Source organism: Rhyacophila brunnea, unplaced genomic scaffold (assembly GCF_057557595.1).
Source record: "Rhyacophila brunnea isolate RB1 unplaced genomic scaffold, BYU_Rbru_1.0 scaffold_1, whole genome shotgun sequence".
Lineage (NCBI taxonomy): Eukaryota > Metazoa > Arthropoda > Insecta > Trichoptera > Rhyacophilidae > Rhyacophila > Rhyacophila brunnea.
In genome coordinates, this window is record NW_028232751.1 from 26,600,886 (window position 1) to 26,614,503 (window position 13,618).

At 29.7% G+C, this 13,618-nt stretch overlaps 1 protein-coding gene across 2 annotated transcripts in view; it reads left to right on the plus strand.

Moving 5' to 3' along the window:
- LOC147079635 (aquaporin-like) overlaps positions 1-6,887 on the plus strand; it is a 156,181-nt gene extending 149,294 nt beyond the window's left edge. For both annotated transcript variants that reach the window (XM_085942644.1, XM_085942653.1), the window contains 4 exons: positions 859-1,083; positions 2,817-2,954; positions 4,666-4,746; positions 5,810-6,887. In XM_085942644.1, the coding sequence (XP_085798770.1) occupies positions 859-1,083; positions 2,817-2,954; positions 4,666-4,746; positions 5,810-5,953 (588 nt within the window). In that variant the 3' untranslated portion in view covers positions 5,954-6,887. The remainder of the gene's footprint in view (positions 1-858; positions 1,084-2,816; positions 2,955-4,665; positions 4,747-5,809) is intronic.
- The last annotated feature ends 6,731 nt before the right edge of the window (positions 6,888-13,618 follow it).

Sequence of the window (13,618 nt, forward strand, 5' to 3'; positions counted from 1 at the left end):
ATTTGGGACATTTTTGTTGTTGTTTAAAAACGCATTTTTGATATTGCAACCATGACTTTCCGAGAAAATTACTGTTGCCATTCCCATCATAATATTTAGTTGAATTCGGCACTTTAGCGCTGTAAATGATTTGTTACTGAAAAAAGGAAATCGTTTACATATCATAAACTGTGGAGATTTATGATTAAAATTGACCAAATTATAGTGCGAAAACATCTTCTTGGCTACGTGTTAAAACTGTGAACTAACATGCTCCGGCCATTTTTAACCGCACTTCCATTATAAACTAACAAGCTCCTCCCATTTAGTAAACAACAGCGCCTAGAAGTGTAGCCAAGAAGATGTTTTCGCACAGTAGTAATTCACATAAAAACTCTTTACAGCTCACATCAAACAAAAGGATCGCACTAATTTTATTAATTTACATCTAATATAATATACATAGGTACCTACTTACGAAACTTAAATTAAAAATAGTATTGCCTATTTGCATTTTTTATTTGAAGCAATTCATTTTTCTCAGAATTTGTAAGTAAACTATGAAATTTTGATAGGGGGGGGGGCATGGAGATTTTTGAAGCGTTGAAGTGGGGCATGGCACAAATAAGGTTGGAAAACACTAGTTTAGAAGATATCACAATAAAATGAAAAGCTTGTAGAATAGACAAAGTTTATTTCGCGCCACTATTATAAATCAATGTTCAAAGGCGTAACAATCAAATTGGAGCTTCGGTGACGTAACTCGCACGTTCGACGTAGGTACGGGCTCCCACAGGATGGTATGATAGATATGGTCGAATGGAAATACTCTATTTAAATAAGAAATACATCAATAGGCAATTATTGTTTTCGTTACAGATCTTTGGCCACATATCCGGGGCGCACGTGAATCCTTCCGTGACACTAGCCGCACTGATTTGCCGCGAGATCTCACTGCCCTTGGCCGGCGTATATTTCGTGGCGCAGATCGTGGGCGCCATCGGAGGCTATGGCATTCTCATGGTCGCAACCCCGACCTTCGCTCTCAATAACGCTACTGACTTTTGTGCCACGATCCCTAATGCAAATCTATCCAGTGGACAGGTAACTATAAAATCCATGGAGTCGTCTCCTTCACATCTGTTTTTATCCCTTTAGACCAGCGGTGTACACTCTAAGGCGCACGTAAATGTGTAGAAAAAAATACATATTAATAAGATTATGTTATCAATGAGACTTACTTCCATTCTTAATTATTATAACCTTAATTTTACTGTGCTGCAATATATTAATACCATATCATTAATGTGCGTGCAACAATTAGAGCACACAGTCTCCCCTCGAAAAATATTTTCGTGAACTTTACCATAGTAACACAGTTCGCACCCGGGTAATAATAGTGGCACAAGTCCAAATTTGTCGTTTTTGAGTTATAATGGTGGCCTTAAAAGCATTTTTGTCATTATCATATTATAACATTTTACTTGAATTCAAGCAGAAATAGTGGCACAATGATCATTGTGCCATCGTTATTGCGGATAACATTCAAAATTAGATGACTCAAGTGTGCCAACTTCACGCTATTATAAAGTAAATTTAATAAATAAACTAATTTAACACACCAAAATAAAATATTCAAACTGCTCTCCTGCAAAAACAAGTTATTCGAGTTGTGCCACTATTATTCCCCGGGTGCGAGTTGTTTCACATTATACGGACACCAAACAATACCTACCTATTTAATTGTAAAAGTCTGATTTCACACTTTTAAAGGAAATCGATAAAGAAAAGTATATGCCATAGTGATCTCACTAGCACTGACACTAAGTTTGATCTTGTAAATGAGTATGTAATGCAGAAAGGAGAGTGACCAGAGTATCTGATACATATCTTTAAATTAAATTAACAATACGTTTAAATTCTTTAGAGAATATGCCTATCCTTCTCCGCAAACCTGGCTCTGCCGATGAAAGGGTTGTAATCTATTAAGATCTAAAAAAAATAACATCATTTATTAAGTCTGCTGCTTATTTTGCAACTTATTTCTGTCAAGCCTAATGTATTATGAATGTGTAAGGTAGAAGGGGTTCATAGAGGTTTCAAAAAAAAGGTTTCTTCCTTGGAAATCACCTGTTGGCCAGTATTACTGACCAGTGACGTCTCTAGACAAAATGTCGCCACCAGGCAGCGCACAAAATGACGCCCCATTTTTTATACAGTATTTTTTATCAGCCTATCATGACCCCAATATCGAAGAAATATTATGTTGTGTGGATACATTACTAACAACATATCCTACCACTAAATCTAATTTAAATGCCATCTCTACTGCGTGTGCAATATTGCGAGTCCACGGTTTCAGATACATTAAAAAATACACCTGACAACTTTCAAAACTCGCGAGTGACTGGCAAAACATATTTGGATAAATTAATTAGATACGTAGGATGTACCTACCTATAATGTAAATGTAATTCGCAAATCTGCACGTGTCATTGCTGGTCATCAAGGACGTGACGTTCAAGGACAACAGAAGTAAACCAGACATCGCGAACCCGAAAAAAAAATACAGTCCTGTTAAACCTTTTATGTTAATTAATACATTTTGTTTCCAACCAATGAGTTGATTTTTTTAATGGAAATATACTTTCGTTATTACTAAATTTAGGTACCTACCTATTCATATATATATACCTAATGATTCTCCTCAATTTGCCACATTTCGAGTAACTGCCGCCCCCAAGTGACGCTCAATATGTCTACCCCCACGGGACATCACTGTTACTGACATATACATATAAATGAAATTAGTTGATCTGCATGCAATTTGATTTCAGGCCGTAATTATCGAAGCTTTCATCACTAGTATTCTCATCCTGGTAACCTGCGCAGTATGGGATCCTCGTAACAAAGCCAACAGTGACTCCGTTCCTATCAAGTTTGGACTCACCATAGCTGGCTTGGCTATGATTGCAGTAAGTCATATTTTATTACTTCTCGAAGATATTATGTCTGTCTCCAATAAATAATTTAAAATAATTTTGAACCACTTGTTGAAATGTTAAAACTTCAGTCCCAATATCATATTAGTGGAGAGTATCTAGTTAATAGATATACCCACAAATTTTGAAAAAATCCTTCTTTTAGATAGAGCCTTCTATCAAAATCACTAAAGCTAGTTCCAGGTTGTCACGAGTGCTATTTTATATGAATAAATTAATGTGTGTCATTTGTATGAAATTTAGTAAACCAGCGTTTTATTATATTTTACCTGCCGGGAGTGGAGTGTATAGCGCCGGGATTGCTCCCGTCGCGATTTTATTCCACTCGCGTTGGTTACACTTGAATAAATTTGTCGGGGTCCTTTTTTCAGCTTCATTTTCATACATTTAGGCCAAGGGCGGGGGGGGGGGGGATCTTTTCATGTTTAGATGCCAAAAAGCTAAATTGTAAAGATCATTTTTTTTTTAATTATGACCGCTTTTTCCATATTTTCCATATTGCCATATTTTTTCATACAAAATACATATACACATATTATATAATAAATTATATTATAAAATATAATATATTTACGACATAATTTAGCTCATGATTATTGAAATTTATTCTTTTTTCGGATGACTATAGAAAGTTTCTGTCAGAATGATAAACGAGAGCTTTTAAAAAAGCTCCTTGTCAAAAAAATCTTTCTTCCATCACTACAATTTTATTTTGTTTATACTTTCTGTCCGAAAATTGTCTGCACGTGTCATAGGTTCGCCACCGCTGATATAGGCTATATTCACATATTATGATTTACCTAATATAAACCATTTAAGATTTGGCTGCAGCTAACGCTGGCAACGCATACATAATATACGCAATACGTGCTTTTTCCTTTATACAGACGTTGAATGTATCAATAATAATAACGGTGGTTTAGTTAATAACCCGCGGTCCCGGGTTTATTTTCTACAGCTCAGCATTTTTTTTTATAAAAATATGCTGAAGAATGAATATGAATTCAATTTTTTGTAAAATAATCGGTTTAGATAATTATGTGAAAAATATATAATATGTCAGTAGTAAAGAATCTTTACTTGAGTATTATTTTATTTATTTAGAGCCTACGTATCTTTATAAATATCTTCATAAAAATATTTGGTACAGTTCGGTTATAAGTGGCAAACACATTTTGAATAATCTAACCAAACCTAACCTAAACTAACCCAAACTAACAAATAATCCAGTATATCGGGTATTTTCAAAATGTGTTTGCCGCTTATAACCGAACCGTAACAAATATTTTTGTAATTATTATTATTAACGTATAGTAGCGAAGATACAATAGCAACATTATTTATTGATTACCTTGTCATGTAAAGAAATCATTAAATTAGGAAAATTTATTAACCACTAAAATGTGAATTAGTTGTAGAAAAATTCATTGAAAAATTTATGAAAAACTCTCAGAATCATAAAAATCTCACAATTACTAGCAGTTTTTCATACATAAAAAAGCAAAAAAAAAATTACCGACCTACATTATCAACCAATTCAAAGTAGGTAGGTAATTGTTAAAAATTAACCAGAAAAGATTTAGAAATAACATTTTCACATAAAATTCGTTATATATATATTTAATATATAGAAAGTATGTAGCTAATTACATTTATAGTAATACTTGTAATTTATATTTAATAGGGTGCCTACACTGGAGGCAGTATGAACCCAGCAAGAAGTTTAGCACCCGCGATCTGGACCAATAGTTGGGACCGCCACTGGGTAAGGACTAATTTTTTTTTATTTAAAAAGTGAGATGATACTGTTTGTTAGGCCATATCTCAAGAATGGCAGCACCAAACCACTCATCCTCATTGAAACAGAAGGATCAGAAGACCTACACTATAGTGGATGGACTTTGTAGAATGATATTCAATATGACAGTTATAAGCAGTACGAAGATATAATTACATTAACACAGAAAATAATATTACTAATATTCACTTTGAATATAAAAAATATGAAAGTGTGCAGTGAGCATGTGCAACAGGAGTAAAACTTTTTGATTTGCTCTCTCCAGCCATTAAATTTATATTGCATACATTTAAAAAAATATATGTATTTATTTCAAAAGATCTAAATCTAATATACCTATCTTCAAACATAAAAGATATTTACATAAAAAAATAACAATTTTATATTGTCCATCTGTTAATACTGACGCAACCGAATACTTATTGGTTTGTGTCTACAATAATAGTTTTATTCTATACTTATATAGAAAATATCACGCATACAAGAGTGGAAATGGTGCAATCAGCAACATGCGTGCTTGCTAATAACAAGGTCTATGGGATCAAAACTACTGCTTTTGAATTTTATTTCATTTGTTGAGTAAATCAAGACAGTTTTTCGTCAAGCGGGATTCATTCTTCCAGGAATTAGGAAGAAAAAGTATTCATTTCAATAATATCGCATGATATCGATTCATTAGACAAAGAACATTGAATAAACATTAAAATGCTAGAGTGCATCTTAGCGACGATGAACAATTAAATTGTTAATGAACAATTTGTTCTAGCAAATCTTACACTACAACTTTTATATTGTAGCCTACAACATGTCATGTATGTAGTATAAAATGACAGAGGTGGAGACATAGAGATCTTTGTAAAATATTATACTGAGATGGCATATAACATATTTGTGATAGGAGATTTTTAGTTCCCCAAATAACCACATTACATGCCAGCCAGCAAAAAAAATGTATATATATATTTGACTGGTATCAATCTAACAAAATCAGTAAAAATGTTCTAATCTTCTCATTGACTTACAATCACAGGTATACTGGGTTGCACCACTCTTGGGTTCCGGAGTATCTTCACTGCTGTATTGCCAATTGTTTAAACGAGATCCTCCACCAACTCTTCGAGAAGAAGTGCCTTTGACAGATATTCACACCAAAGATTCTGGAGCTAACAACTAACTAAAATCTACCCAGTCAAATAGTGGCAAATTTTATGAAAATGTCTACCACAAGGCAAGTTTATGTACTATAGTTGTGACAATAGTATATATTTAAATAGTATATATTTTAAATACTTCCAAAAATAAATATAATTGAAATTCTAATTTTTTTTCCTGTCCGAAATGGCTTTATAGTAATGTTTCAATATTTTTAAACTAAATTATCACTTTAATCTTTTCAAAAATGAATTAAGTAAATCAATTTTAATATCACAAAACAATAAAATGTAATAGGTATATTCTAATGAAATCCGGTTATATCATCATTTACAGTAATCTTTACTAAATCATTTATAAGTAGAAACATCTGTTTTATAATAATCAAAAATACTCTGTGACAATAACAATTGAACCGCCATATTATTATGCTTTGTTGGACTAAGAAAAATATAATATATTCAAATAAGATTAATAGTTGATACCAACAGTCAAAAGAAAATTTAAACAGATAAAAAATTGAATCATCTTACTTTGAGAGGGCTTTCAATTATATATTATGTAGTATTGCGCCGATTGCATACATAGCTGAAGAAAATATGTCAAAAGGTTAAAGCTAGGTAGCTAATTATTTCAGTTTCTCAATCTATAAATATGTCCCTTTATTGCATTTTCATTAAAGTTGCAAGCGGTTTTATACTATTTCTTGTAATTTCATCTAATATTAAAGAAATCATATCTATTTTCATTAAAACATAGCTAATTGTGTATTTTTTTAACATTTATTTACTTTAAATATTGTCTGCGGTGTATTGCTTAAAACAGTCATGGGCACCTCGTGGCCCGTGAGCCAGATGAGCGCCATTGCCTGCTTTCATGTGGCCCCGTGAATATTTTATAATCATAGAATTAATGTTCAATATGATTAGACAATAAAAATATATTACTTTTCTTTCAAATAATTAATATTGTTATTATTATCCTCACCTGATTTTTGTGATTATTTTGCTGTACTAATTAATACGTCTGGTCTGCAAGCGAAAAACTGGTGCTCATAGCTGGCTTAAATTAATAATAATTAAAGATAGTTTTATGTGATTTTAGAGGGAAACTAACGCTAAATGAGTAATTTTCTATGATTCTGCAAGAGAAGATATATTTTATTAACATTTACAATACTTAATATGTACTTTGTAATATTTAAAGAAAACCTTTAAAATAATAATGTAACACAGAATAGGTACCATGAATTGTGAGTAACTCGGTCTGCGAATACTTTAAAATTAACTTGATAAATGAGCGAGGTCTTGCAATATAAGCAAAAATCTGGAAAGAATTATGCTCACAATCTAAGGTTTCACTTTATATTTATAATAATTTATAATTAATAAATGTTGGCATAACTATGAATGCTTATTGTATGTTTCACTTATATAACATATCTATTATATATTATATCACATGATTAAATTGAAAAGAATTCACTGGTTTATTTTTTTAATTTTTGCTAAGCGTTATTCTTGGGAAAAATATATATTATGCTTCCCATTTACTTGGTGAATTATGTCATATCACCAAATTTGGCATGTAAAATTATTACAATATCTCAAATACATTTGTATCAAATATATCAAAATATATTTTATTAAATTCTGTTGAAAAACACTGTGTGATTTGATCTATCATATTAATTATATGTTAATAATATGTTATTTTGCTTTATGAGGATGCCAAAAAATCACTTAGGTAGTTTTATTTGTCTATCATTTCAATTAATGTTATAATTAATCAATATTTTTAATAACTATAATATGAAAATTGGAGGGCGAGCAAAAAGAAAGATCATTGTCACATTAATTCAGTTTTGAGATAAAGTGAAAATCTTAAGAACTCCCTTGTTATATAATTTATTAAGCTCAAAATTAAAAGTCAATTACAATCATAATTCATTCTAGTTAAAAATATAGTTTTGGAAAGAAAAATAATACAAAATGAAAAAATGATTGAAAGATCAAGGTTATTGTGACAATGATCATTCTTTCATTTTTAGTTGCAATATTTTCCTTGTGAATAGAAAGTCAACATAATAGAACTGTACTTAAATAATAAAGACCATTAGTAGGTAATGGTCTAAATTTTTATAAAAATCTCGATCAGCTGAGCAGCTAAAATTTTTTTAGGATTTATAAGTCATTGTATTTTTCTTTACTAATTAGTAGTAAATTGTTGTACAGCCTTTCAATATTCCCCGGCTCAGGAAGGTATCTAAAATGTCTCGGCACATAAATAAAATGGTCTGATCTGACTAACATTTGATGAGGAGCCTCAATTTTAATGGTTAATTGACGGACTAGTCTGGTAGAAAAAGGACATTTTTGGACAAATGCGCATTTAGCTTTTCTCCCCAATTTTGAAAAACGTCTACTGAACAGTCTATTACATTAAACGGTTCTAGATTTTGTCAAGCTTTCTGACCCTTTGACCCTTTCTTGTCAAAAACAAAAACAAGACCTCGATGATAATTGATATATTTTATTCAATGAAAAGAATGATAACTGGCAACAATAATATATGCTGGGTGATAACGTTGGGTAATGGAAAAATTTTTTGACAATCAAAAGCATAAACTTGAAAATAGGGTCACTTGTTGCTAGCACTCTATTTTTTCTCTGCAATTCATAATTTTAGTTCTTTTATGGTGAAGACTTCGTTCCCTATTGAGTGTTTTCAACTCCACTTATGCCTCTGTATTCACAGATGTCTCAAATATGTTCTTTTGCAGATATGCATTTTTTCCTTTCATTTAATATTTTAACATGACCGCCCATGACCTTGTTAAATACGAGCTGTCAAGAAAAGTCCAATTGGAGATTCTAATCGGATGCAATTGAAACCATGTAAGACACAGTGCGCTGTGTTAACATAACTGCATTGTTTATGTAATTTCTCCGATTGATATTCGTATTTTTTGGAGGAATAAAAATAGCAGAATTGCGTTACCGTGTTAACTATTTAGAATAGCTGGGTTCAGGGTTTGGACACTGATTTTTATTAATTTTTTCTATGTATGCCATCTAATAGCTTACAAAATTCTTCACAAGATGGCATCATTAACTCATTTTGGGATTTTTATGGACAATTATTATCTTTATTTCCGCCTGCCCTTCGTGTGAAGATTGCTTTAAAAAAATATCTTATTGTAAATATTCTCTACTTAGGTATATGTATCTAACTAAGTGTGTATGGAAGAATACCTTTTGGGAAATAAAAATGCGGTGTCACAACTTTGGTATCAAAATTAAGACAGTTGTAATTTGTAATGAATGACAAGCTAGAAAGTGGAAATATCATCCGATGTTCTAATTATTCCTTATGACTTATTATTTTTCAACTAGGTTATGTCAATACTAAATTCAACAACTGCAGTGTATGTAGAGTTAAAAATCTTTCAGCATGATAACATTAGATCCTCTAAGTGGTGTGCAACAGTTTCATAAAGTTTCAAAAACATTGTGAATATTATTTAATACAATTTGTTTGAGTTATTTAAATGTAATTTTGCAATGTGTTATTTATTGATTTGACTCGACAAGTAAAACAACCAATGAGATAATTTTTTCTGTAACAATAATTATGATCTTTAATGGATAACAAACTGAAAATAAAATGTATTGTTAGTGCTGTATCATTTGACCGCCTCTTATTAGCCCTTTGATCCAAGCGATTCCACTTATTACACAGCGAAGAGTTCAAAAATATTATCGATTAAATTTAGAATAATAGATGGCTATATTACTAATGCAATTATTAAAAATTTTCTTCATGCATACAAATTATAATTATTACTCTGTACTGAAAATGGTTACATATTGATGGAATTTTTATATTTTTTTATGTCGTCCAAGATGTGATAAAACACACAGGTGGAACTGTTATATAAAATTTTACAAGCAGAGTAAGGAAGTCTCTATATTATGTTGTTTAAAAACTCAATATTTTTGATATTACAAAATAATATATTATACATATTTAAACGGAATGGTAATTATTCTTATTTTAATACCTACGTAATATGTATTATTAAATGGTCTAAATATTGATTTACAATTTCTTACCAAACCGATTGCAAGAATAATTTGATTTTCCTTCCCTATAAAATAGTGTTGGTAGTAGTCAAATATAACCTTTGACATAGTACTTACCATGACACTACTGAACAAATTTATAGTGAGTTAATACATTTTTGAAAACGCCCAAACAAGTAGGTATATGATTCGGTTTTTTTATCTTGACTTTTTATTCGACTATACTACCTATACTATAAATATACTATATACTACGCAGTTTGTCCAAAAAGTTTGTTTTGCGCGTTAACATGGTTGAGTTCTTTAAATGGATGTTTATTACCATCCTTTCTATTTTGGATCAACCTATCTAAATTTTCAGATTATTTTTTGTAAATAATATGTAACTAATTCAACATTATTTTGAACAGTCTAATCAATAATTATTAATGCCTGTACTGTCTTAAAGTACTGTGTTGCAGCGCAGTATCTATGTGGTTATTAACTTTCTTGTATAATTGAGGAACTGGATCGACAAGAGGTCTAAATAATATTGGCGGATTCCAATGTGAGTTTTTAACTCCCGTATCCCTCTTTACGTTATCACAAAAAAATCATTTTTATCTGGCACTTGGTTAAAATGTAAACACGCTTATATGCCTTATCTCTATAAAATAACCACAAAAATATTTTAATGCGTTTTTATCATACAGGTCCTCAATAAACAGTGAGAATTTAATTTGTAATTACACCTACCTAATAATATTACATATTATTCCTCATCTATATATTATTAAGTAGGTAACTAAGTAATACAACAATTATATTATATGTAATTTGTTGTAAAGAAAGTTGAAACCACCATAGCTTCTAGTGTTCATAAAATAAGAAAATGAATAATCATTGAAACTGCTCATTGATATTATACCTGCTAACTATTATAAGATATAGGTAATATAAAATATTTTGTTATGGTAGCTTATAACAACGCAATACAATACAATCACATAAATGTTTAATGAATATTTTTACCTTTATAATTTCACAACAACATAATATCCAAAATAGTAAACTGACATATAACGACAGGTACCTGTTTCCAAAAACTGATAAGTTCACATATGACCAAAATCTCACAGAAATAAATACCTATATATTGTTATTAAGAATATATTTCTATGTCTAATAAATTTCACACAACCCATAACTTCTAAAACCTGCTTTATGAAAAAAAATGTTCATAAATCACTAAAATGTTACAAATGAATGCCAATTAATATATACGATAATATTTTGGTTATATTTATAGCAATAATGGTTTTATCGACTAAAAAAATGTGAGTATTGTTGTGAATTCAGAATATGTTAAAAAATAAACTGACGTTAAAATCAATCATGCCGATCAGAACATGAAAACATCATTTACCACATCGAATTTTGGACTTATTAGGTATTTGAAAATGGGCAGATCATATAAATGAAGTAGTTATAAACGTAACATTTACAAAGAATGTATACCCACTTTATTATTATAATAATTATACATTCAGTAAATATTATTATCATCTGTAAACAAATCAAACCTTTACTGTAATTCATTAATTTAATATTAATTACCCATTGACAAAATTATTTTTGTGTTATGGAAATAGTACATAATTATGTAAGGCTTCTATTTTATTTTAATTATGTCTATAAAAATACAGGGGAACAAAACATATCAAATTAACATAATTAGTTAAATTTTAGATTGAAAATTATGAAAACAACATGGTAAATCTTATTAATTATTATTAAAGTTTCTGAAGTGAAGAAAGACAATTTTTTTCAGTAGATCTTTGTACTATCAATAAAACTATATGTGTTAATTTGTTGTAGAGTTTAGTTGTACCACCTACTATAATAATAATTGTTTATTCGTAATTTAATATAATAAGAATTCATTATTCTACTATCAATCATATTATTAAAATTATTCTCAGAGTACCATTATCTACCTGATTATTTGTTTCTAATAAATGATAGGTATGTGAACTATTATTATTCTTTCCATTCAATTTTTCTAACTGTGTCCACAGTGTTTTTCAACTAGGTGTTTTTGCACCTGTGACAGTAAAAAAATGTAATTGAACATATTGTATTTAGGAAGGCATAACCAAATATAGGTACTGATAATATTTGGAAATATTAAATTCAATAGTGCCCACCTACTTACTATAAACAGATTTAGATTACCTAATACAATTGGATTTAAAAAAAATTAACTGTATATTACAGTAATGCTTCCATCGTGAAATATATTGAACTCTCTTACGATTCACTTACTTCATAAATTCTTTTTGTATTCAAATATTTCAACAATCTCATTAGGTACATAGGTATAGTTAATATTGTTGATGATTAAGTCCATTGATAATATACCTAAACCTGATAAGCACTTGTTTCATTGTTGATTTCAAGGTATTTTTTGAATTAATTTAAACTTGTTAAAGCTGCTTTCAGCTGGAAAAGTGGAAAATGTGGCCATTACTTAGATATTTTAGCTTCAACTACTTACCTCAATTTCATGTTTTTAATAAATTCACCTCCAGTTGTTTTTGCTCCATGTTCTGGATTTGATGTAAATGTGTACCAATAAAAGAAAATTTAAGGTAACCGAGAAATACAACTTCATTATTACAGTTTAGAATTAATGATTTAGTTTTTCAAAATAGTAATTAAACAATTAAAGTATAACATGAATAGGTAAATCGAGTTATTTTTTTTTCACATTCAACGAACCAGTTGTGCATTCCACAATCCAGGCTGCACCTCTCATTTACCTGTGGTAATACATATCCCCAGATAAGAAATTCTGATATCTACCTGGATGTAACAGGCATTATGAATATTATTATGTACAATTGTATAATAATCGTCACATATATTCAAAGGGTTTTACAAATATCTTTATTATGTAAAGCACAGACCGATAAAATGCAGATAAAAGTATTTGTCAAGCCCTACCAATAATGTACAAGCATATTTACATAATATCTTCATTATATCGTGAGGTTAAAATCTTATTTTTGTCATAGTTAAGTTTAAAATATAGCAACTATAATAATTAATACATAAGACTAAAAAATTTGTAATCAAATCTTTTGATTTAATATTCTATTTGGCACAAAAGGATATAAGCATCGAATAATCTACTTTAACCAGATATTTTTATTTTAAATAGAATGCTTTGTAAAAATACACAGACCTATTTATAATTAACAGTAAATAGATTTTTTTATTTATCAATTTGTTTGTTATGGTTTTGTTTTCTTTTCGTACACATTTTAAAAGATTTAGCAAGACCATCCAAACACAAAGTGTCCTTGTACTCTCATCTAACTGATTTGCATTTATAAAGTTCTTAAACAAAGATTTCAATTAATCATCAAGTAAATATTGAAATAGTGTTAAGTGTTAGTGTTTCAGTTTATTTAACCCATTCGCTGGGTCCAACGCAACTGGTGCTATAATTAGCATGTTATTTAAATGTGGTAATTAAATATTAATTAAAAGGTCCGCAGCAATTGGATTAATGACCAAAATTAAAAACCAATCAATTAGTTTTCTTGAGTTAAGTAATA